This window comes from Gambusia affinis, linkage group LG12, assembly GCF_019740435.1.
Source record: "Gambusia affinis linkage group LG12, SWU_Gaff_1.0, whole genome shotgun sequence".
Taxonomy (NCBI): domain Eukaryota; kingdom Metazoa; phylum Chordata; class Actinopteri; order Cyprinodontiformes; family Poeciliidae; genus Gambusia; species Gambusia affinis.
The window spans coordinates 23,584,725-23,611,560 of NC_057879.1; the positions used below are offsets into that span (position 1 = coordinate 23,584,725).

At 38.8% G+C, this 26,836-nt stretch overlaps 2 protein-coding genes across 6 annotated transcripts in view; both read right to left on the reverse strand.

Annotated features, from left to right (window-relative positions):
• kirrel1b (kirre like nephrin family adhesion molecule 1b) overlaps positions 1–4,223 on the reverse strand; it is a 98,851-nt gene extending 94,628 nt beyond the window's left edge. For both annotated transcript variants that reach the window (XM_044134165.1, XM_044134164.1), the window contains exon 1: positions 3,819–4,223. In XM_044134165.1, coding sequence (XP_043990100.1) covers positions 3,819–3,864 — 46 coding nt within the window. In that variant the 5' untranslated portion in view covers positions 3,865–4,223. The remainder of the gene's footprint in view (positions 1–3,818) is intronic.
• A 1,881-nt stretch (positions 4,224–6,104) lies between these two features.
• Positions 6,105–26,836, reverse strand: part of cadm3 (cell adhesion molecule 3) — a 150,056-nt gene continuing 129,324 nt past the window's right edge. Inside the window, exons 8-12 of one of the 4 annotated variants that reach the window (XM_044133950.1) lie at positions 21,986–22,158; positions 21,285–21,623; positions 20,864–20,884; positions 16,823–16,948; positions 6,105–12,587 (exon numbers count right to left, since the gene is read on the reverse strand). In XM_044133950.1, the coding sequence (XP_043989885.1) occupies positions 12,469–12,587; positions 16,823–16,948; positions 20,864–20,884; positions 21,285–21,623; positions 21,986–22,158 (778 nt within the window). In that variant the 3' untranslated portion in view covers positions 6,105–12,468. Of the gene's footprint in view, positions 12,588–16,822; positions 16,949–20,863; positions 20,888–21,284; positions 21,624–21,985; positions 22,159–26,836 lie in introns of all 4 variants that reach the window. The other 3 variants (XM_044133948.1, XM_044133947.1, XM_044133949.1) reach the window with 3 other exon arrangements.

The following is a 26,836-nucleotide window of genomic DNA, read 5'->3' on the forward strand; positions in this document are numbered from 1 at the left end:
TCGTTGGAGGAGATGGGACAGGTGCTTGCAGTGCAGGAATTGCTTTACTTGCCTTGCTTGCATGATCAGGCGGCAGACATGTTCAGCTCGAGCAAAACTGCTGTTGGAGAATCAAAAATGAGCCTCTTTCTTCGCCTGTGGCCAGACCGGCACTGGCAGCGCAGCGGTCAACTGGCGACATATCAGACAAACATACAGGGCTGAGCGGTAATTACAGGGACCCACAGATTATGCCTGGTCAACCACACGGCGAAGCGGTGGGTTAGTGTTAGAAAGCCACCAGACTGAGCAGTAAATCAGAGAGGCAGCCTGAGCTGTCAGCGGTGGAGAGGCAGGCAGCAGACACCTGGAAGAGTCCAAACAGGCTAAACACACATTAGGCTGCAGCTGCTGGATGTAGGGGACGGATTCACGCTGATCACATTTACAGGCTTACACCGGCTCAGCAGGAGACACCGATGCTCCGCTCTGTTCTCTTTCTGTCTGCTCTCTCCTTCCTTTGTTCTGCTGCTTTTGTTTTGTCCTGTTCTACTCAGTTCTTCTTGCCCATTTTTATCTCTTTGGAGTTTCAAATTTTGTTCTGTCCGCTTTCTTTGTGTCTGACGTTGCTCTGCTGTAAACATATTTTCCTCTGCTCTCTATTGTTTTGTTTTGATGCTTTATCTCTCTTGTGTCTTGTTCTTTTTCCATTATGCACACCCTTACTTCAAACCGCCCTGATCTACTTTATCCATATGTATTCTTTTTAAGCCATCCAACAACAGAATACAAAAACCCTTAGCTCTTCCGAGAGTTACTTCACAGATGCTTCGACCAACAGAGCTGTGTTGTACATTATACTCTGTCATGTTATAACCAAAACTTTGATGTATTTTATTGAAATTTTATCAGATGGAGCAACACGAAGTAGTGTGAAACTTTGAAGTGGAAGATCTCTGAGGTTTATTAGAGAAAATCAGTGAACAAACATCACGAAGACCAAAGAACAGCAGAATAGCAAGGGAGGAAGTTATAGGGTTCAATTCAAATCAAGGTTAGTTAATAAAACAAAACTCTCTGCTTTGAACATTTCACAGAGCTCTGTTCAAGCTGACTTATAACTGCCTATTTTAATAATTCAAACACAAAACTATGCCTTATTATGCATTATTTTGTGGAGTGGAAGCCATTTGGCACTACTGCAGAGGACAACACAGTGCTTCTTTATTTCCGCTCTTAGAGGCAACAGTCAATGAGTGCCAAGGAAAATGAATGGTGCTCTTGGATTGGTTGCTTTGCAAACACCAGCCAATAACATATTAAGTTCTGCAAAGTGGTTTTAGCTTCCCAAGCTGGATTTTGTTTAGAATACTTTAGTTTTGCTGTACGAAAAAGAACTCAGAAGCTGGCAAATTTTCCAGTAATAATTTGGAGTTACATTGCAGAAAAAAATCTGAACTGGCTGGGTGTCTGTCCACTGAATAGCACAACTAATGAAGACAAAGAGATCATGATTACAGTTCAGCACAGATATAATGTGTGGAAGAGGTTGCTCTGTGACCAGAGGAGACCAAAACTGCCACAGACTTGATTGTGAAATCAAGATGTGTGGCTAAAAACTAACTGCACATCATCATCAACACACCACTAAAACATGGAACCTTCATGCTGTGGCAATGGTTTTCTTCAGAAGGCATGAAGAAGTTGGTCAGAGGTTACAACAATGCGGATGGAGTTAAAGACAAAACTGAAGGAAAACCTGCAAGATGCTGAAAAAACTCTCCATTTAAAGCTAGAAAATATCTCTGAAAGATTAATCACAACATAAGCAATTCATATTAGTCTATGTCTATCATTGTCTATCAATAATTATTGATTCTTTTTTTTATTTAAAATATCTAAAATGCTAATCTAGTGCCATGATCTTTCTTGTATATCCACAGTTTTCATTCCACACCATTGTGTATTTTTAAGGACTTATGTGCTAACTATACTCACAAACACTCATCTGCCTTCATTTCCCAGAATACTGTGCAGTTCTGGATCGGAGTTCAGTGAATGTGCTACACATTGAATTTTGAATATTCTATCAGATGTATTATCTATCTATATTGATCACATGTCTGTTGCGATATATATATTGTGATTGATTTATTGTCCAGCCCTACGATCATTCAGCTGGAACTACAATTGAATGGTGTAGATGAAAGTATATTCATATGTTTGAATGGCCTAGTAAAAGTTCAGACTTAATCCAATTAGTAATCTGCTACCAGACTTGAAAACTGACGTCTACAGACACTCTACCGTTAAACTTCCTCAAGTTTGGATATTTTACAAAGAAAAATGTGCAAACATTTTTAGACTCTAGCTCTGTGAAGCTGGAGAGACATTCTGCAAAAATAGCAGCTGTAATTGGAGTAAAAGGTGAATTAACACAGTATAGACTCAGTGATTGCTTTTGTGGGTTGCTACAGACGGTAATCAATTTTTTAACTCTCAGACATTTCATTTCTGGTAAATGTTCCCAACCTGACTATCAAAAATAAACAGTGAAGCCAGGCTGGGCCTCTGCCTCATCCATCACGTTCCACTCAGGTGGTCAGGTGTGCTTCAGCCTGGGAGCTCCTCTGACTGACTGTCCAGGCAGATCATCGTCTGTGGTTCATCACACCGGCGGCCCGCAGCAGCAGGGACCCAGGTGATGCAGGTACACACACATGCACACACCCCCCACACACACACACACACACACAGGACTCTCTATAAGGCTGAACTGTTCATATCAGACCACCTCAATAAATCACTCCTGTCTTTGGAGGCATGACTGCTCCCAAACTCAAACACACACTCAGCCTGTCTCGGTTGATGTGTGCCAGACTGTGTGTGTCTAGAGAGAGGGAGAGAGCGAGTGAGTGAGGGGGTAATCTATCAAGGTGATCGATAAAAAGGGGCATTAATATTAGTAATAGGACTCTTCTCCAGTCCAGTGAATATGTCTCAGTCTTTCAGGTAAAATATGAATTTTTCTTGGCAGCTGCAAGGAAAGGCCTCATTCATGTGCACCAGGCTCTACCTGCATGCAAAGAAAGAAGATGCACACACACTTACACACTCACACATCAGCTTTCTCTCTCTAGGGACACTTGTGTTGCTCTTTCTACCCTCACCAGACACACACACGCACACACACGCACACACACACAAAATACACCAGAGTGACTAAAGGCACGTGTCTAGCTCGTGCGCGCAAGCATTGAAAAATGATCCAATGAGCCTGATGTTAAAGCCCAGCGACCAGACTGTGCATTAGATCCTCGCCTCATCAATCATCCTCACACTGACAGCTTATGCGCAAATTGTGCGTGAATGCGCGTGCGTGCGTGTGCTTGCGTTGCGTTGACCCGCTCCGCATTTGTTCCATCCAAATCTACCCATTCATGCGTTTTAAAGGTCACGTCAAGGCAATGTCGTGTGCAGATGGTCCAGATCTCTGCCTAAGAAAACGCGTAACGGAAGAAAAGGGAAAGCGCCGTTTGCGCCTGGATATGAGCAAAGAACCCCCCGCCCCCCACACCCCCGAAATGATTTTTCCTTCCCGTTTGTGAAGATGTATTAATGATGTACAAATCTATAGCACTATTTCCACGCACGGAGTCATGCGCGTGGATTTAATGCCAGGCATAAAAACGCGCATTGCCAGTAGTGCCATGAGACATAAAGAGACCCGCGGAGCGCACAGCCGCAGAAGGAAAACAAAAGAAAACAATTAATAGCAAACTTTTCGCTGATGTCCATCGATATTTTTTGTCAGCTCTGGGTCTTCATCTTTTACTCACCTTGGTTGAAAGCGAGTGCCAAAGTTAGGATCCACAAGCCTGGCATGGTTCAGTCGAGCGCATTCAGATTCCTCCCCTCGGCTCCGTTTCTCTTAGAAGACACCATCAATTCCTGCAGAGCGGCTGAGTTTAACAGTAATCCTCTCTGAGTCATGAGAGTCAAACAGGACACATTTAGATTCTCCTTTCCTTCAACTACTTCCCACTTTTCCTGTGCGTAAAATAAATCTGCCTCCACTTTTTCTGTTGTTGTTGTTTTTGTTTTGCTGGCTCAAGTCCCCAGCCTCTGTCCTCGCTACGCTCTGGATTCCCATTTAAACAGTTCTGAATTCCTTTCTCCCTCTTCTAACCCTCTCTGTCTTTCTGCGTGTCTCTGCCCCCCTCCCCTCTCACAGACAATCAGTAGCACACATCCACTCTCTCATGTACTACCAGCACCTCCACGCCTCCCCTCACCAAATCTCAGTTAATGCTCCACAGAGGGGAAGGGGGCGCTGCAGCGACGGTGCCAGGAACAGCGGTCTGGCCCTCAAAACTTCAACTATGAGACCCTTTAAGTTTAAAATCTGAAGATTATGAAAGTTATGGATGAATAATAAGGATAATTGGAGAGCACGAGCAGAGTGTTCGCTTAGAAATTATTTCCAGCACCTAATTTGTGTAAATTCCGGAAATGTATGCGTGCACTATCAGTAATTGTATCTTTTCAGAATTGGGATAACCAGAACATCAACATTGTTTTTTCATCTTGTCATATGAATGTTATGGGTGAATATTTTTATCGCCTCAGTTTTATCCTAAAGTACAGAAAATTGCAGCAGTTTTATGTTATTACCTACTGATATATCAGAACAAACGGTGAAAATACTTAAAAATGATGGATTTCTCATGTCAGACAGAAATAAAACATATGTAATATCCGTACATAAAATACTCCTTTAACAAATTAAATTGAAAGAACAAATGGGAAAGTGGCTTTCCAATTTACTCGCTAACACAATTTGCAGTATTAAAACCAAGATTACTTGACTCACTGTATTGTACTGCCCTCTGGTGGCCATGTTGTGCAGTTGCGAGGCGCAAAAAATGTGAAACCCGTCCTATTAACTTCTTCGATGATACATTGGATTAGTTACTGAATCAAAAGCTTCGCTCGACCTGTACACAGTTTAAACAGCCCAATAAGAGGTCCAAAACTATATTTCTTATCTACTTTCTTTATTTAGTTATTACTTGTATTAAATATCAGTTTTAAAATGTTTTCCACAAAGAAAAGCATTTTATTCCAAAACAGTTTTTTTACTTTTGTTTTCAAATGTTGAAGCTAGCTGAAAGTGATATTGCGAAACATAATAATAATAATAATAATAATAATAATAATAATAATAATAATAATAATAATAATAATAATAATAATTATAACTCAAAAATCTTGTGTCAAATACATTTCTTCTTATAGTATTTTAATTATTCAGCACTTTGTGTTGCTTTTAGTATGTAAAGTGCTTTATAAATAAAATTGATTGATTGATTGGTTGGTTGATTGACTGATATACTTAAAGTATATATTTCCTGTTTTGTTGTTTAATATTATATCTTTTTTTCACATCTGTTTTGATGTGATTTCTCTTCAAAAACTCAACATAGACATCCTGAATTAACATGTAACCTGGTTGTGTCTGTACTTTATTATTATACAAAATGTCATCTGTTGCTTAGATGGTTCTTTTACCAGGCCCTAAACACAATGGAAACCACTGTGTTTGTTATAAGTGTGTAACCCTCCTCTTTCTTTCTTCTTCGGTGGTATTGTTTTGTGAAATTGTTTGCGTCCCCAAGGATCTCCTCTATTTGCAATTGTGTCCTGTGTGAGAGGAGAGTGCTGTTAATTTTTCATCAAAATATATTTAGATGAAGATCAGTTTATTTATAGAGTTATGAAGTGCATTTTTGTTACCATCATCATTGTAATACACTTATTTGCCCTGTAATAATAATAATAATAATAATAATAATAATAATAATAATGTGAATATTTGAGTGAATTTATTATTGTAAAGCAACAGGGATAAACTTCAGTTTTGTCCTTTGCGTTTGCTTTGTTTAGGACAGCGGGCAGCCAACAGTACGTTTGTTTTTCTGTTTTCAGTTCTTATCAGCGTAAATGGAGAAACCGTCCGTCTCCAAAGATGAATTGTGTCGCAGAAAATCCTTCACTTACAACCAGCAACGTGGTTTGAATGAGAGCCTTTCTAATCAGGAAGAACCAGCAGCAAGCAGATGAAATTAACCCAAATTCATGTTTATTGAAGTCAACAACTCAACTCATATTCTAACAAAAAGAGAAGGAGAACAAAACAAAACCTAATATTTTTTGGAACATTTCAGTCAACAGTTTCAAACCCCATCACAGCATCTGTCTGGGTTGCGCACTGATGACATCATCTGCCTTTTTTATACAAATTAACACACACAACAACACTACTTCCATGTGATATGAATATTTACTCAAAAGGAAGACTTATCATCCAAATAAGAAAAAAAATAGGTTTCTTTTTTTTTTTATCATGGAAATAAAAATATTTTTGTGAACGCAACACATTAAGAGTGTCTCTGGAGTCTGTTTGGGTCATTTGATACACACTCATCCACAAACACAGGCATACACACACACTAAAGTACACGCACACACACACCACAGGAGCAGACATACCTGCTGTGCATATTCATGTATGTGTGTGTTAATGCATCCATAGTGTGTGTGTAAAGTGTTTGTATGGGTCTGCATGTAAGAGTTTCCAGAAAGGCAACACTATATACAAGAAAAATTATAAAAATGGTTGCTGAAACAAGAAAATAAATGCAAATACTACAATTCTAACATTCAAGTTTTGGGAAATCTAAATAAAAAAAATAAGATAATCAACCAAATTGAAACTCAAACACTGATGATTATGCACAGCTTTTAAAAAACATGACTTAAAAAGTAAATAGTTTCCTCTACAAAATGGGGAAAATGACAGGCAGCTTGTTTGGAACTGCTTAAAGAGGAGATGATGACTCTGAGTGAGGGACAGTCCGGCTAAAACTGACTGAAGACGGAGAAGAGAAGTGATGCTTTGCTGGCACCTGGGGACAGTTAGTCGGTACCACATCCAAGCTAGAAAATACAGTTTCACTGACTGCGCATCCCAGTTCAACAAAAAATGCAGATTTCATGTTGGGGTGTTGGAGGAAAAAGCAGAAAGAGTTGTACTTGGTTGGGCGGCAGAGATGAGGAGGTTACAGGCGGATTTATCTGGGACACAGCATATGTTTGCAGAACAGAGGGAGCAGCGAAGTCTCAGGAGAGTGGCTTGTCGGCACTTCTCGTCTCCAGTAGTATCTACACTTTCCAATCATTCCTCATGCAAGCTACATGCTAGCACATTAACTAAGACAAAGAACAGGACGATAAATTACAGGCAAATACAGGTCCATTAGTTTTTAAAAAGACAGTATACTTTAAGTAGGAGGCAAGTATTTCCTCTCTCCAGCATGAGCAGAGTTACAGTGGACTGAGGCTAAATACAGTTCAATGCTAACGTCTTTGAAGTGTGCAACAAGCTCTCTGAGACAGAGCTGATTCTCTGCTCTTCAACCATAACAGAGATGAAAAGCTGACTCAAACTCAAAATAAAAAAAACTATATTAAAAAACCCCATCCATCAGCTTTGCCCTCTTTATCCCATAAAGTAGTGGTCCCCAGACCCTGATCCCTATATCCTGCACTTTTTGAAGACGTATTGCTCCAGCACATAGACTTTCAAAGACCGCATCCTTAGCGTGCCACCAAGTTCCTCAGAAGCCTTTTTTATAATCCATAACTTGCTTTATAACCCTGGTGTGTGTTAACTGGGAAATTCACAATTATTTCCCTTGTTTGCTCATCTTGACCAGATTGGAAACAGAGATTTTGGTAACTGAAGACATGTAGCAATTTTTTACAGAGTGACTATATTTGTGGTGTATTTGTGATCATTAGACATCCACAACAATTATGTTGTTACTATTACTCCAAATATAGTTCTGCAGTATTTTTTATGGGTAATGTAACATTTCTCTGAGTTCTTCCTAGTTGTTTCCATTCAACTTTAAATGTAAGCTAGAGATATTAATTACTGAGAGGAGAAGGTAAACATCACCAGTGAAATCTTAAGCTACAACTCGTTTGGAGGAATTTTTAGCGAAGTGCAAATTGCTCTTTTTTCTGAATTTTGACATAGTAAATATATACAGATTATGCAGATTCAGATTTTTCATAAGAAAAAATTTATTATTATCCTTTTAAATTCCTTTTACATAAATTAATTTGTGTGGTGGAAGCAGAGTGCAGTAGCTCTGTCCTGTTAGTTCTGATTTGATCTTTTTGAGGACATTTGTCAGTATTGATGGATGAGGCATTACATGTTTGGACAATTAATCCCTCTGTTTTGGATGATGTTGTATAGCAGGAAAGAAATTTGCTCTTTTTTCACTTTCAGAAACTTATGATGCGCAACTGTGGCAACAAGATATACTTTTTGTGACCAGATGCAGATAATTAGGGTCTCAAAGCTTAAATAAAGCCGGACTCAAAATCCCAGAGGAGTTGAAAAGGAGGTGACAAGGATCACATCCCGGATCCTAACATTTCTCTTCCCGGCTTTCTAAAAATGCGGCCAGACAAAGATTTAGAAAGGAGCGGCAAAAGCAACTGAGGTGGATTAGCAGTCCCGGCCAAAAACCGACGGTGTTATCCAAGACTTGTTGCTGTAAAATATCATCTCTGTTACCTGAATATTGAGCTGTTTTCATGTTGTGACTGTGACAGTAACAGTCTTCAGTTAGAGGATCCTTTAGATTGATTTTTTTTCTGCCCACAGCGTCAACATCCAAAACGACTCTTTGAAGATGCTTGGATTATATGAGTCATTTGAACCATTATTAATATTTCTTTGGGATCAAAAAAGTATTTTTGAGTTGAGTTGAATCGAAGATAATCTCAGCTTCAAACAGAAACTGCTCAAAAGAAAAGAGTATTTGTCCGTATTTCAAGAAATTTAAGATTTCAATAATGAATTCGTTCACACAATTTCAACACATACCAAAGATTATACTGGGAGCATCTTGCTGACATCTCTTAGTCAAAGTCCTTTGAAATAATGCCTATTTTAGCTGATTTTCATATCAGACAACTAAATGTATGTTTTGTGACGTGTATATATTTAAATTAATAACCTGTTTTAGAAAAAAAGGCATTTTTATGCATAACGCATAATGCAGCCAGTAAAAGAACAATAATTATTATTTATTGTTTAACTGAACACTAAAAGATTTTGTTCACTAATAGAGGTTGCAGACCACAATCTGATACTAAACTTAGATGCGCACTGACAATTAACTGTTTATTATTTTTGGTTTCAACTGGCTGGAGCCATATTGGATTTTTAGGTACAGGTTGTTGGGAAACTACAGAAGACCTTCACATTTATCTTTCCAATTTGAAAATGTCAACTAACGAATAATGGTATGCATAATTAAATCCTTGATCCAAGCATCCAGACCCAATAGATGAAAACTGCAAAGTCAAAATCCGGATGCAGTACTGAAAAAAGTGCCAGCATGGTGGTGCTTGGCAACATTAGTATTTACAGAGGTAGTGCTTATTAAAAAATGTTTGAAAACCACTGATCCAAAACACGCAGGACAGTGGACTCTGGGGACCAGACCTGGGGTACCACTGCTGTAGGGGCTGTACGCCCGTGACGCAGCCTATCCCAGCTGCCACAGGGCAAAGGAAGAGCACACCCTGGAAAGGCTACTGGTCCGTCACAGGGCCAACACAAAGAGACGAACTGGGATGATGATTTGCTCATGCACACTCGCAGTCTAACTTCATCCTGTCTTTGGACTTGCAGAAGGAGAACCTGGAGGAAACTCAGGCAGGTGCAGGGACAAAATGCAAACTTCAAGCAGCAGGAGGTATGAACCCATGATGCTGTACTTTTGAGGCAACAGTATGGCTGCATCACCAAATACCAAAAACACTATTATCTGCGTCAGCTAAACACTTCCAAGCCAATAATTCTTTCAGTAAAAACTCACAAAACCCTCTTAGGTAGCAGAAACACTCAATACAGGAATCCTGCAAAAACACAAAATCTTGCCACGTATTTTTAAATATCTTAGAACACTTGAAATAAGACAAAAATAACTTACAAACAAATTTTCAGCAAAATGTAGGAGCTTGTTTTAGTCAATAATTCCTTAATAATTATAGAAAAGTAATTCCACTGGCAGATTACTTATTTTATGGAAATACCTTGTTATATATCAAAACATCCATCAGTGGAAAAAAGGATTTTTCCAAATCAATATTAAGGAATTATTTACTTAAAACAATCTTCTATGCTGAAAAGTTATTTGTATGTTAGTTGTATGTTACTAGTCATATTTCAAGTGCGCTAAAATATTTGCACTAGTGTTTTTTTGTAGTGAAGGTTGTAAAACTGACCAGTGATTCATCACCAACATGCTACTACAGCAGAGAGCTTTCAGTTCACACAGCTCCATCTACACAGGCTTCTCAATGAGCTAAAGACAGGCAAGGAGATGGAGGGAAGAGGAAGGAAGGAGCAACGAGAGGAGGGGAGACAGGGTGAAGGTGGATCAGGACACAGACAGCTTGATTGATTAAAGTATGAAAAGAAATAGACGAGTGGAGGGGGAAGGAGAAAAGTAGAAGAGGACATTAGGTTCCCTAAATGACTTTCTGGAGTGTTAGATCAGCCTGAAATCCTCGTCTGGCCAAACAGAGCCTTGGCATGTGTACAACCTGCAGCCAGAGCCTCTTAGTTAGATTGCAATCAATTTCCATGCCTGGGCCAAGTGGGGCTTGCTACTGCCAAGGCCAAGTCTCAACCTTAATAAAGCAGCGTTCGTTTATGGGAATCTTTCGTTAAGCTGGCGAATGAGTCCTGCTCACACAAGAAAACCAGAGCGGGAAGAGATTTTCTCCCCCCCTTTTTTTCCAGGAACTTGGTTATAATGCATGTAGACAGCCCTGTTAGGTCCTGTGAGCATTTTCTCAACCCCGGAGCAGCAAACATGGCAGGTTCTTAGAGAAAGCCAGTGAAGCCCCTACTCAGTGGAGTTAGAGCCAGATGGCCTTGCCAAGAAAGGCGATCTGAAGGTGAAAGTTAGGTTCAGCAGGCTGAGTTTGAAGAGAAACTACATGAAAGACAAGAAAGAAACTCTATTAAACTCATTTTGAATGTTTAACTCAGACTTGGCTACCGATTAGAGTTCGGTTTGACAACGCAGGGAGAAGCTGTCGCCATGGAGCACGGCACAACAAAAGAAGCAAAGAAATGTCCAAATAAAAAGACGTTTGAACTGACAAACCAGCAGACACTGTAAACTCTTAACACTGACGGTAACACAACAAGACGCTGACAGGAAACACAAAATCTCCCTAAAAAAATCCAAAAAGAAATTTAGAAAACACAAACAAACCAATAGGAAAAACATTCTTTGTACAAATATTTGCAGTTAATGTTAGTTTTCATTGCAACATCATGGTTGTTACATGTTTGTTTGTTTTTTTAAGCCCAAAGATAATAAATGTTTTGACTCTGAATTTTCACGCATGTAATAAAAACAGGCAGGCTTTTTTTTTTATTTTATTTTTGAGTATATAAGTTGCTGTGACGCAGTAACGGGTTGCATGAGAGAGGATAGAGGGCACCGAAGAGTGACAGAATGCAGAAAAATAGCAGAACAGAAAGTGTATTTACAACACACCGAATGTTTTCTGTCAAGTAAAAAGAATGCTATATAACTCTATATTTATATATTTATATATATTTATATATGTATACTGGAGGCCCTGGGCTTGGCAGCGCAAGGTGGGAATGCTATTTTTGCAAGTTTTTGTGGTGGTGCGTTGTGGAAAGATCTGATCGTCCGCAGGAAGCAGTTTGATGGCATAGAAAGATTAAAAAAAGATGGAAGGAGATTAAAGTTTTCGAATCAATAATTTTGTCTACCCTAAGCAAGTTTAAGGAGGGATTCTGCCTTGTTCTGATAGAGAGAATGAGGACAGGAACGTGAAGGGGGCAGACCCGCTTTGGGCTGCACTGTGGAGGAAAGAGGTCTTGACGATGTCAGAATGTGGTTTACAATTTTGCTTTTTCACTGCGCTGACAGTAGAAAAAAAGGGATGGTTGTGTGAGGATGTGATAATGGATCAGGATGTTAGTAGGAAGCTCGCCTTTGTTAATCTGAGCATCTACGAGCGTTCAAGTCTGTGCGGAAAAACAAGAACTGAATCATGTATGTGTACGTGTGTGTTGGCGTGTGCATGTGTGTGTGTGTAACTTCAGTTCATCCGAATGTCAGTGCAAAAGATCTCACTTCCCTGTATCAATGCAAAGAGGGTAGTTGAAGCTCCGCCCACAGTTCTTTACCTCCCTTCCCTTGCCAACATCCCTTCAACAGAGTAAAGAACTGAAGCTGTTGTGAAAACAAATGGAGGTTTTTCCTTTCCTCTCTCCTCCAGCTGGATCCTCCAAATTTTCCTCCTCCTCCTCGCTTTCTCCCCCCACCACCACTCTGTCCCCCCGCCCATCTAGATGAAGTACTCCTTCTTCTCTTCGGCTCCAGAGTGACCTCCCTCAGCGTTGATGATGGCCGTGTCGGCGTCAGGGGCGTCGTCGGAACCCTTGGCCTCGTGGGTCAGATACGTTCCTGTGGGACGGGGAGAAAAAAAGAGTGACCCAGTGAGTCGGAGACAGAGGGGAGAAGGGTGGAGTAGAAAGATTAAAGAGGCCATAAAAGTCAACCACTGGGAGTGTAGGTCCCCAGTAGGATGGGATGATCGAGATGAGATTGTGTCAACATGCTCCAGTGTGGCTCCTAAGCAAATACAACGAGAGCTTTCAGTGACTCGTTTTTCTGGTGGTTTAATTGTCTGAACTGCTGCGGTGGAGACAGATAATCAGCCCAACAGAAACATCAATCTACCAGTTAATGATGTTTTTTATTTACTATCCAAAATCTTTTTGAGCCACTTGTTATTCAGAATATGCAGAATCGACATTTCAATATCACCACAGAGCTGTTTTCTGTGAGATAAAGTAATAAAGGATCAACTGTGTAACGATGCTGGGAATGAGGTCTGGCATTGCTTCAACATTCTGGTTAAGGATGTGGGGAGAACCCGCCTACTCATTTATGTTTATATAAACCACTAAAATGATCATAAAAACCAGTAAACCCAGAATGTACCAATGGTATTTTTAATTTTTGGTATGTTTTTGCATGATAAAAAAGTTTTCTCTTGATTATCTGACAGCAGACTAAACCTAGCGAACCAACACCAGAGCCTTTCTGCAGAGGAAAAACTAAACTTTTTAAATTCAGTAAACGAACCAAAATCAGTTTATTATAAAGTGCAGCTGAAATCACACTATATCTAAATTTGCTCTTCTAAATCCAAAGTATGCAGTTTACAGTCAATAGCCAGAATCAACCATTAGGTGATTTGTTTGGGATCATTATACTGTTAAAAGACGAAACGATGTCCCAGTTTAAGTTATCAAATATCCAGTTTGCATGTAGATGGTGTCTAGTGGTTGCTATTGGAGACCATGTAACTGCAGGATGCCCCTGTTTACTGCGACTCAGACATGTTGACATTAGAGATATTTTCTTCACTCTCTTTCTTCTCTGCTGCAGTTGTTTTAAATATTAAAGTTCATTCTTTAACATGATGTGTTCAAATGTCTTTCCTATAGCTATTTCACAAATTATGAAAATTTGACACAGATCTGTCTTACTTTAATGGGATGTTCCCTTTTCCATTTTCAACATTAGAGGAGGAATGGGCATCTGCTTCATGTGAAAATCTAACCAACTTAATAAGCATGAATATGTTTAACTATTGTTTAATTTATATAAAGACATGTTTCACAAAAAGTTTGATAACTGTGACTGTTGGGGCTTTGTAAAAAAAAAAAAAAAAGAAAAAACAACAACCAATATCTTAATTCTAGGATTTTCTTTGCACCCTTAACTAAGCATATTAAAATGAGAAATTGAATTTTATGTAAATTTTTAGTGCGAAACACTGCAATAATGACTAAACTTTGGTTTTGATTGCCAACAGTTGTGGAGGCATTACAGCTAATTTCTAACAGCAGTGCATATTATCTTGTTAATGATAAAGCCAGAGTTGGACATATATGCATAAGGTATAATATTTAATGCAGCAACATAAACAGTGTTTACAGAGCTTTGTATAGCTTTTCTTAGGGAAACACACTGTTATAGCATATGCAATAAGTTCATAATTTCAGTGTATTTGACTTAAATATAACAATGCAGGCATTTGCAATTATTTAAACAAAGATAAATCTACATATTTTGACACAAACTTTCAGTACAGGCATATTTGTGAATACTGAGCTGTTTAATCAAGATACATTGATTTGAATTTTGCTCAAAGAGGCAACTATAATCAGTCTAGACTCTGGGTTGTTTTTCTGTGACCCAGCTGAATAATGGAGCTGCAGCAACAGGAACTTAAACTGAGCCAGACAGAGTGACCTGGGAAATGAAATGGACATTAGCACAAGTAGGACTAACAGATGATAATTACACAATATTCTGGAGAATCTTCAAGCTCTTACATTATATTCTTGTAATTTTCAGTTAGCTGCAGTTAATTGTTTTAAGATTTCCATTAGAAGCACAAAAGTTATTTCTTTTAGGGACAAAAGGTAAACGTGTAACAGAAAGAAACTAAATACACTTTACTGTTCTCACAAAACTTTAACCACTGAGTTAATAACTCACCCTGGGATGGGAGTAATAAATTTTACTATCACACCAATATGATTTATTCATTTGCTCAAACAACTGTGACTTAATTAATTGCCAGTCAGAGGAAATCTGAAGCAAAAGAAAGCGGAGTAAACAAAACATGTAATGAACAGTAATGAGTAGCCATCAGCTTGTATCACTGGGGCTTCTTTTACAGGATTCAACATGTAGGAAACAGGGGGTCTGAACAGGATGCACAAACTGTACAGACCTGTCAATAAGGTTATCAGATGTAAATACATTCCACCCACTAATACCAAAGTAAAAGTTTTAGTCATAAAAACTCATATAATATTTCTATCAGTCACTGTTTTCTCCAGACTAGTCAGATTTTTCCTTCCTAATTGCAGTATTTTTTTTATTTAGGTCACCATATGTCTTGTGACAAAAGCTCCAGATACATTCACATTTCATTTAGCAGGCTTCCCTCTCCTTTAAAGAGCCGTGATGATGTCACGAAACAGCCATCTGGGTTCTGCACGTCAGTCGGCTCAGCGCCTCATAGCCCAGTTTAAGCAACACATCCACCATAATGGATTTTAAAACAGTGCCCAGTTCCCACCATGTCCTATTTGGAAGCGTCCTTACAGTGCCTTGTAATGTAAAATCCACACATTTCAATGGTCTTTAATGTAAGACCAACACAAAATGCTGCATAATCATGAAGCTGAAAGAAAATAATGCATTAGACAGGCCCAGTTCAGATCAGATAAGAGCAAAACAGCTGTGGTTGTCTGATTTTATGGTCGGTGTCTGCAGGAAGCTGACTCTCCACCTCCATTTTAGGGTCTTTTGTAGCCCCTAACCTCCATAGAGCAAGAGTCTTATATTTAGCTCCATCCTCCATTGACTTTTAACAACTTCAAAGTTCCTGATGAGGAATGGTATAATGTCTCCACCATGTGTCATGATGAGGAGCCTGTTTCAGGGCCAACTGCAAATCAAACAGTTTCAATTTTTGTCTGATCTTTTTCCCAATATGGCCTCTGGAAACCTGCAGACAGGACTTTCTATTAGAGGAAGGCAGATTGATCTAAAATATTGATAATATTGGTACTAAGTAGGTATGAAAATTGGATTCATACTAATGTGATCCCTATTTAATTGTTTTTATTAAAAAAATAATAATAATTTATAGGAAAAACCAGAAAACACCTAAAAGTCAGATGTTTGATGATATGCTCTATTTCAAAAATACGTATCTATTGGTATCAGTATTAGATTGGTATCAAAATATGCATTACTGCACATCTACTTCTTTTTGCTTTATTTAAATAATATCTTTGTTTTTACCTTTCTTAAGTAAGTATTTTTATAGAATGCACAACTATTCCTTCTTTGCCAACAGATGCGTCTATGTGTTGGATTTCTGCAGCTTCTCCAGAGTTTTCATAGGTTTCTTTGCTCCATCTCAAAATAATGCTGCCTTTGACTGACCTGTCATTGGGGCAGCAGTCATACTATTCTCTTTTCGGACCGAATAGTGAGATGCTCAAATCTTGTAATATTGATTTATAACTTCATCCTGATGTAAATTTCACCACCTCTTTATTTTTAACCTGTCTGCTCTGTTCTTTGCTCGTTATGTTCCTGTTTGTTCACTGATGTTCTCAAACAAACCTCTAAAACCTTGACCTTAACAGATTTACAGAGAATTTATCTGCACACAGGTGGAATTTAATTACTCATTAAGTGACTTCTGAAGGTAGTTCTTTGCAGAGGGTTTTATTTAGGGGTATCAGTGTGGAAAGGCCTGCTTTCAAAAGAATGTCAGGTTTGTATTTGTAACTGAAATGAAAGCCATGCTATCCTTCCTTACACAACACTATTTCATGTTAATGTCACATGAAAACCTAAAATTCAGAGTAATACCACGTGATAAACTTTAAGAATTTCAAAAAGTTATGTCATCATCTTCTATTGTTTACATTTCAAATCCACTCAAAATCAGAGTCAGAGTCTCTCTATATTCATGTATGAGGTGATGACATGTTGCCATATTTTTGCATGCATCCATATGAATGCCAGCTTGTCTCTCTGTATGTTCATACATGAATGTATGAGTGCGTCTGCGGGTTTGTTTGTGCAGAGCTGCTGACCTTTGTGTCTGATGAGGTATCTGCCGAGGACGATGAGGAGGCAAAGCAGAATGAAGACGATAACAGCCACCACCCCTCCGATCACAGCGTGGTCCACGCCCGAAGATGCTGACATGGCTGTCGTGTCTTCAGAGGAGGTCAGGCGGGGTGGGATGACAAAAAGAGAAGAAGTTAGGACCCGAGAGAAGGGAAATATAAGAGTAAGAGTATGTAGCAACCATAAAACTGGAGGAGATAAGAAGAAAACATAGAAGAGACAAGACAGAGAGCATTCCTCAATGTATAAGAAGCAGAGGAATCATAATGGGAGAGAGGAAAAGAAACATTGGGGTTGGTGGATGAATATTGGTGGAAATGGAAAACGGATGATGAAAGGCAGCAGAAATAGAGCGGGAGAAAATAATGGGGAGGGTGACAGAGGGAAGGCAAAAAGAAAAGATAAGAACAGGGGAGCAAAGAAATATGTCAGAATATAATACCCACTGTGGCAAACCTTCGCCAGACAAAAACAGAGAAGCAAAAACAAAGCCAGGAGAAGGAGAGTCGCAATTTCATCACCCGACATTAAAAACTGTTTGTGCCTAACTTACACAGAAATGTGCAGCTTACAGCTTCCTTCAGTGAACGGGAACAAACATAATTCCAGATGTTGGGTAAAATCTGGAATTATGTTGTTATGCTATGCAAGTTTCAGAAAGAGAGAGAAACTTGTTGGGGGTTTAAAAGACTGTGCAGCAATCATTGGACTGTTTCTGGTATCAAATTATTCCAAGGTTTTTAATGTTGCACTTTTAAAACCAATACAATATGTTGATCAAAATTAATTTAATTCATCATAAATGCTACTTTTTATTTAATGCACACCAAGTAACATCTTAAACTCTGGAAAGTTAATGTATGAGTTGTCCTAATCAGCTTTATTCACCAGGTTTATGCAAACAAACAAAACATTTGACTTTGGTTCCACTTTGCTCCTAATGTTTTTGTTCTTATTATACCTCTGTTAAGAGCAAAGTGGAAATGTCAATACATATCAGAAAAAAAGTTGCTGTGAAGTAAAAGTCTTTTTTGTCCTTAATTTTTATTCCTAAATCTGTTGCTATTTAGCAATTTGCTTTAACAGCAAAACACTTCAAAATGAGTCCTTATGAATGAAGGTGAATTATGGGTCATCATGGCAACTATGACTTTTATTATTGCTTAATATATTTGTCAAACAGTGAACATTACAAAAACATACAAACATAGAGCAATTATCCATGAGAAAAAGAAAAAAACTTAGCAATAATGGTAATATAACATGTAATAATAAATATGACCAACTATTAGTAAATACTATCTATGTATTTTATTATGTATCATTAATATTATCAGGGGAAAAAATCATTTTTATTTGTGAGTCTTGTGAATCAATAGTCAATATGTAGTTGCTTGTGTGTTTTTGAAAAAAAGCAGCTTTCCTCCTTAATCTGTAACGAAGTAGAACTACTCACAGATTCATGCATTCACAGAAGATTTAAAGTTTTATTTCCACCATTTCTGTTTGCATCAGCCATTTGGGCCTCTTGTTGCTTGGAGAAGATATCAGTTTGCAGCCAAAACAATTTGACACAGCATTTATTTCACCTGTCTCTTTAGGCTGTATAAAAGCCCTGTGAAAGTCACTCAGATAAAATCAACCCTGAAGTGGCACTTCCCCAACGTGTGGGACATAAAAAGCATGAAACACTTTGTGAAATCAAGGGGAGAAGTTGCATTCCATTAGGCGAGTGTTTGAAGGGCCAAACAAAAAGAGAAAAAAAGAATAAGGTAATTTGGAAACCCTGCGCGACTACAGTAACAGGATGCAATGACAAATGCAAAGATGGGACAAAAAAGAGCGAGATCACAACCAGCTGATGTGGTAAGCATCCAACTTTGCAAGGAGGAGTAGCACTTCTATTTCTCAGAGAAGTGTAGGACCTGACAAGAGCTAACCAACAGAGAGCAGAACAATGGAAAAGCTTGACGTGTTAGGGAGAAGTGGAAGGAAAAGACAAAGCACACTTAAAGTGGAACACACTCTCTGAATGGCCGGCGTGGAGGTGAGAGGGGCATGCTGACGAGGCAAGAATGGGAATGAGCCAATAAATCCTGCTGTCAGCATCAAAGGAAAGCAGACAAGACCCAAGAACAGCTCAAAGCCAGCGCCCGCACCACCACAACCTATGCCGCACTGACACACACACACACACACACACGCACACACGCAGGCAGAAAGTGCAACAACGTGTAAAAGACTTGTACCATTTAAGAGGTCATGCTGGCTGGCATGTCTTAGAGAATTGCGAGTGCATAACGTCTTGTCGCGTTCAGAGGCGGTTTGTCCATGAACGTCATGTGTGTGCTGCTTTAAAAAAATAATTTCCCTGCTCTAGAATTTGACATTTATATTCTCCCCAGAACACCAGACAGACAAAAAACACAAGAACCACAGGAAGGTACTGGTGCATCTCAATAAACTAAAATATCATCAAAACATTTGTAATTCAGTTCAAAATGTGAAACACATATATTACACAGATTGATTACACATAGACTGATATATTTCAAGTGAGTATTTTTTATAATTTTTGAAATTTATGGGTTGTAGCTCATGAAACTCCAAAATTCAGTTACTATGTTAATGTTATAATAATGCAGTGTTTTAATAGACCAATAAACAGGAGTTGTTGGCCTCATAAAAATCATGTCCATGTGCTGTACAGTATGTTCACTTAGTGATCAGCCTTCAGCTCTCCTGGCATTTCTCATCTTTCTCTTGTACATTACGTTTTGGTTTTATTTTTTATCTTTGGTAAGATTATTTCCGTTTTATTCTGTTTTGTAACCAGGTTTTTCAGTCTGGTTAATATGCTTGGATGCAGTATTCTGTGATCACTCAGCTTTCTTGGCAAGGTCTTTTTGTGGCTTAACCTCACTGTGGAGGATGTCTATCTGTGTCTGCTGGACTGCTGTCATGCAGACTGTCCAGGCAGCAGTCAATTCCATGATTGTGTATGCCATAACATACTTGTTTTTTGTTAGTTTTAAGTAATTTTCTAATTTTCTTAAAAGCTAAATGTGGGGCTTTCAATAACTGTAACATATACTCTTTAAAGTTAACAAACAATATAAGCTTATGGGTGACCAATTATACTTCCTTGAAGAGGTTATAATTGGTCTATGGGTTATAGAAAATATGTTGATTACATTAAATAGATAATGAGATTGTAGTCTGCTCAGTTCTGGCTATTGAGTCCCTTTCAGAATGAACTGTTTTAGGATGACTTGTTACTTGAAATCCAAATAAACTGCAGCTGCCACACCCCAACTCAAAGTTTACACTCACACATGACAACGGCTGCAAACAAATTACAATTATAATAACAATTATACAACTGTACATCTTTGAACAGCAGAAATGGAGCCTCCTGCACAACCAGCAAGAATGTAGCAAGTGGTTTCTAGATGGTTAGTCAACAACAAAATATTTGCTTTTTCCAGCAGCCATTGTACAGTGAATACAGTGGTAAGACCAGCTGACCCATTGTGCTGGAGCTCCGCTTGGGTTGCTAGGTAATGGAGCAGTGTCCTTCGATTGTGACACAACAAATGGGAGGTTTTTGAAACAACTCATTTTCCAGAGACTAAAAAATATTAACTTATTGCCAAAAGCTCTGGGGTTTTGTTTCAGCACTTGGAAGTGTATAAGAGTACAAAATGTACATTTTCCTTAACAGGTTCCATTTAAGGCGCATCCATCTGTGTTGTTAATTTACATGTGAATTTTGCTTTTTGAATGAAAAGGATTGGAAAAGATGGGCTTTTCCGTTATATCCCACTGCACTAAAAAACAGCTGTATGCTGTGTGGATGGGGATTTCATTCATCTTTCTGATTAAGTTTTTAGTACATCAGACACACAAACACAAGACAGCATCACAGACAGATAGATGCACAGACAGGCGGTTAACAACGACAGACACCCCCACAAACATGAGACTGCTGGAAAAAGTTATACCTGTCAAGTTGCGTGCATCAACTTCTCAAGATGAGTAGATGGACAGTTGAGTATTTAGATGAATGATGGATGAATGAAGGGATGAATGGATGGAGGAGCGGATGCATGGACATAGATGAGGAGTGCATGTTGAGGATACGGGGGTTAAGGATTAGGGAATATCAATAAGAGGAAAGAGGACAACAAGAAAAAAGCATGAAATAGCTGCAAACAGCCACAAAAATCCAATTTTTGTCCATTACTGTGTGTTTTCTAGGAGTGTTTGCATGGGTGTGCATATAAAACAAGTATCTCTGACAGCTATGCAGTCAGTTTATTGAAGGAGAAAATAACAAAGCAGCGACTTTAATGTTTCCCCCCATCATCTTTCCACTCCATTACTAAACGTCTTGTGTGAGTGCAAGTGTGGAACTGGTTTTACCTGTGAAAGTGTAAACTCCGTTCGTCTGGACGGAAACTGAGGGGGTGGGGGATGAGAGGGAGGGAGTCGCAGGGGATGGAGGAATAAGAGGGGAGGAGTCAGGGGAAAAGGGCAGGTCAGGGAAAAGGGCGTTGGAGAGGGTGGTGGTGAAAAATGGCGGGACGGTGGTTGAGATCACAGCCGTCAAAGGGGAGGAGTCAGGGGAAAAGGTGGAGATGAAGTCACTGAAGTCTGACCCTGAGCCTTGGAAGATGTCAGGTGGGGAGGAGGGAGAGATGGAAGTGGGGAGAAACGTGGGGAGAAACGTGGGGGTAACTGCGTTTGAGGAGTCGGGGTCGTCTTTGTGGGTCAGGTGGAGGAATATGTGTTACAAGGCGAAGAGAAATAGGCAAGCAAAGCGCAAGAATAATAATTGAAAAAAAAAAAACACAAACAGACCAACGCATTGAACAAACACAGCACATCAACAGCCAAGGGAAAGAGGCACAACAATGTGCGAAAGCGGTTTGGTGGTTATGGTTGCACGGTTGGATGAGAAAAACAAAACAAAACAAAAAAAGGAAATCAGAAGAGAAAATAGATGGACGTACCAGCAAAGCCACAACAAACAGAAGAAATAAAAATAAAAAACATGATGAAGAAACGTAAAAGATCCCTGTCTCTACATAAATCCCACTTCTCCTCAGTGCTTCTCCCCTTACCTTGCACCTGAAGTGTGTAGCTCCCTCTGCCCTTCCCAATGCCGTTGTCAGCATGGCAGATGTATATGCCGTTATCTGATTTGTTGAGCACTGAAAAGGACAAGAAAGCACCATCGGCTTTGGCCAGTGGGGGGAGCTCTCCCTCCGCCTTCTCCCAGGAGTAGATGGTGGGCCTAAGACAGATGAAACGAGAAACCTGAGCTGCTTGATGTGCACACTTTGCAAATAAAGTAGGGAAGCAGTGGAGTGAAAAGATGGAGAAAGGTGTGGAGGAGGTGGAAAAAGAGAAAAAGATTCAAGAAGAAGAAAGAAGAGCAGAAAAAGATAACAGCAACAGATGAAACAAAGGGAAATATAAATTATCATGTTACAATCACTAGCTCTTGTTTTTATTAAGATTGTATGTCATAAACAGGACAAAGTATCTCATAAAAAATTTAATATTTTTTATTTTACTATTAACAACTCTTTTTTACTTTTATCCCCCTAAACAGAATCCATAGAAAAAATTGCCTTCAGAAGCTACATAATTAGTAAATAAAGTGAATCTTTTGGGCTGTTTTTGTTCTTATTACACCTCTGTTAAGTTGACTTACTAGGCAAAGGTGTGAAAGAAGGCGATCTAACCTAAATGAGACAAAAACTTAACTTTTTTGGCCAACATGTCCCTGAACACACCACAGACAGTAAAAAGGGGCGTTGGAGATCTCATGCTCTGGGGATTCTCTTTTTCAGTAACGACAGAAAATATCCCATCAATAAGGGTGTATTGGAGGAGAAATACAGGACAATACTGGAAGAAAACCTGTCAGAAACTTTAGATGGGAAATTAGACTCACCTTTCAACAGGGTAACTAAACACAGTATACTACTCTACAATAGAGTAGTATAGAGGAAAACATATTAATGATCCAGACAAATTGCTAAGAACAAGAACCAACCGTCTCAGAGACAGTTTCTACCCTACAGCAATAACAAATCTAAATGCAATCAAGAACAACCGTTAATCATCATGAATGATGTGTGTGAGAATGTGGCTATTCTTATTTATCAGTTTTTTATCATTTGTTATGTTATTTGTTATGTATTTCTTACATTGTGTGTAAATTGTGAGACAGTTATTTCTTATTTTGCATGTTAATGTAATCTTTAGCCTGTTGGACTGAGGTTTACTGCTGCAGATGTTCACACTGGACACCAATGGCATTGTCCAAAATGCTAAAGGTCATACAGGGTGATGCAAGTGCTGATAACAAAATAAGCACATATCACAACTTTTATCGTCATACCAAAAATATTGTCTTTGTAATATTTTCTGATATTGTATTTCTGAGGTGTTTCCTAATGAACTGTGAAGCATTTAAGGAGTTATGGTCTCCTTTTTTTAAAAGTCATTGAAGAAAGAACAAAAACTTTTTGAAGAAAATGCGAGCATGATGATTGAAAAGACGGAGGTGTTTGCTCCAAAAGAAGATGAAACGAAATGCAGTGAGAGGGAGACAACAGAATCAGAGCTTCAGATCTGCCCTTGTTAGAAAAATCCATTTGGCGTAACAGATTGTATATGAGAGAGATAGCGAGACATGCCTTGATAAAAGAATCAATTATGCAAATAGCAAAGTCCTTAAGCGCTGTACAGTAATTACAATGACGGCAAGTCTGAATCAGGGACGGATCTGGATGTCTTGGACTGATTAGTTGCTCTCTGAAATGTGCACATAAAGGTGCAGTCTGTAGATTTAAAGCGTTAGTGAAATGAACATTTGTCCCCTCTTCTGATAATTTGTCTGTTAACACCAAATATAAAAAAACGGAATAACTTGAGCTAAAAACTCTCCCTCTTTCTAAAACTTGCATAGCATAAAACAAACAGCCGAGTCCCTGGACACTTGGCATTGCTTTGTTAGTTTTGCATTTCCTATAGGAATACAATTGCCAAAGACAAGCTCACGTGCTCAGTCAGCACTCCCAAGACAAATGAAAAAAAATAATTATCCAAGCATTAAGCATTTAAAGCAAGTGCGTCTGGTTACCTGCTATAAAATGTAATCAGCTGTTGTATTACGCTGCCTCCAAATGTGACATAATATGCAATTAACTGAACAATTAACTTCACATTTAATGGCTGTAGATTGTGTTCTGTTATTGAATGTAAAGCTAATCACTTTTACAGCGGCTACGGGTCAGAACACAGAGTACCTGTCGCAGGAAGCATGTGTAAAGTATTCTTTTATGGCTATAAAATCTGCTTTTAGTGTGAGTTTTATGCTTAGCAAGCATCCATTAACTCACATTTGAAGATCATTTTATGATTATGACCCCTGCATGACAGATTCTTTATTTTCAGATTTGATAGTAGTGACAACAGATTAGATTCAGTCGCTATTTACAGATTTTAGAGTTTAACAGTAGATACAATAATTAATCAAATTGTAAAGCTCTCAGCTGTATAAAGTCTGGCAAATTTATTTATTTTATTTTTTTCCAGTTAAACTCCTTTGATTCCATTCGCTCTCAGCAGAGGGGTTTTGAGGCTCATAAGGCACCACGATTCACAAAAGAAGCTCTGATGCTGTTACTTCCTGCCAAGCATTAAAAATCCAACAGTGAAACTCAGCGGTGGAGAAAAAGAAAGTGAAGCCTGGCTTTTATAAGCAGATATTTAACTCTCTACTTGGTAATAGCAGAGGGGATCATAGTCTAAAATCACACATAACGTTTAGTTTCTCTGCTGCTTTATCTGTAAAAGGTCTTTTTAAAACCTTTATAAAAGTTTTATAAAGGTTATCCTTGATTTCAGGACAGCTAGAAGGTCCTGAAATCCTGTAAGAATAAGTGACCAAAATATTTATGCATCTAATAAGCTTGGCAAAAATGCAGCAAATAGGTAATCATATATTTTCAGGACAAAATAAATATAGATAATATATTGAAAATATATAATTCTGCATTCAATTTACCCCACTGCATCAACAAAATTAAGTAATTAGGTTTTAGAATCAGCCAGCAAGGCTTCACTCTATTACGTTGGGAAAATAAAAAAAAGTGATTTATTTCAGTATTGATTTAATTTATCTGAAAAATAAGAAAAGAAACAGTAAAAAGTTTCAGTTTCTTCCTTTGCTGTATTGTTATGACTCATGCTATTGAGCTGACATTGCTGACAGCTGTTGTGCTCAGAGCTGTCAGTAGAGGATATTGACAGGTCAGATAGACGGTGCAGCAGAGGAACACCAGCTAAGTTATCAGAGTAAAAATATTTTACATTTCTGTGAGGTTCATTGAGGTTATGCAGCATTTTATCAGTAATGATTATCTGACCTGCAGGATAGTGAGCTGAGTCATCTCAGAAACATATAAACTTATCTACGTTTATATTGATTTTTCATGCAAATAGCGCCATTTTATAGTACAATCAAGTTGTTGTTATTAAAATGCTGAATATATCAAACATGACTTAAACAAATGTTGACTTTGTAATTTGTCACCTTGAAATTGGGCATCTGTCTCTTTCAGAAGCTCTTAATTTTTATGACTCTCCACCTTCAGCATGTCATCACAACAGTGCTTCTCATTATGCTGTTTACAATAATTTTTAGGAGCGTTGGACTGAGAAGCAGTTTGTATGACAAGCGTTTCTGCCACAGCAGATTCAATGATTCATCAAAGGTGTGAAACAATCAAAGCAACACTCCAGATATGTTTTTATGAGGGATTAACATAAAAGCTCAAGTCAATTTTTCATAATACCCTCTTTTAAGTGTGTGGTTATATTTAAAGACGTCCTCATGGCTATTTAGGTTGTGAATTGTAGAATGCAGAGGCAAGAAATTTTGAAATGCTGATGATCTCAACTTCAAATGCAGAAATAGGAGTTTAAAAGACTTTAAGAGTAGTCATACTTTTGTCAAAGACTTGGAATAGTCTGGATCTCTTAGCTCTTCAACATTTATTGTCTGAGTAATCTGGGGTAATTTCTTATATTCAAGTTGTACTCAATGTAATGCTGTTAAAAGTCCATCCGTTCGTTTAACACTACATTACCCATGATCTGTTCATTTTGTAGGTCCAATTTCACTTAGTTCAGCAAGTGGTTTTCTGTGTTTGTGTGGCTCGGTGGCATAAAAATAGCATCCACTATCAATCCTTCCTTAATCCCATGTGTATGAGACCTGTGTGCGTTTTTATTATGTAAGTATACAGTTTTCCGCCCAACATTTGTGTTTATGTCAGTTATTAGCCCGAGGGACATGGTCGAACGCCTTCTCCAAGTTCACAAAACATATGTGGATTGATTGAGTGAACTCCCATGCACCTTCCAGGACCCTGCTGAGGGTGTAGAGCTGGTCCAGTGTTCCACGACCAGGATGAAAACCACACTGCTCTTCCTGAATCCGAGCTTCGACTATCCGACGGACCCTCTTCTCCATGACCCATGAATAGACCTTGCCAGGGAAGCATAAGAGTGTGACCCCCCCCTTTTTGAACAGGGGGACCACCACCCCAGTCTACCAATCCAGGGGAACTGCCCCCGATGTCCATGCGATATGGCACAGTCGCGTCAGCCAACACAACCCTACAACATCCAGAGCCTTAAGGAACTCCGGGTGGATCTCATCCACCCCCAGGGCCCTGCCACCAAGGAGCTTTTTAACCACCTCGGCGACCTCGTCCCCAGAGATTAGAGAGCCCAACCCAGAGTCCTCAGGCTCAGCTTTCTCAATGGAACGCATGTTGGTGGGATTGAGGAGGTCTTCGAAGTATTCTGCCCACCGGCTCACAACATCCCGAGTTGAAGTCAGCAGCACACCATCCCCACTATAAACAGTGTTGGTGCTGTTCCGCTTCCCC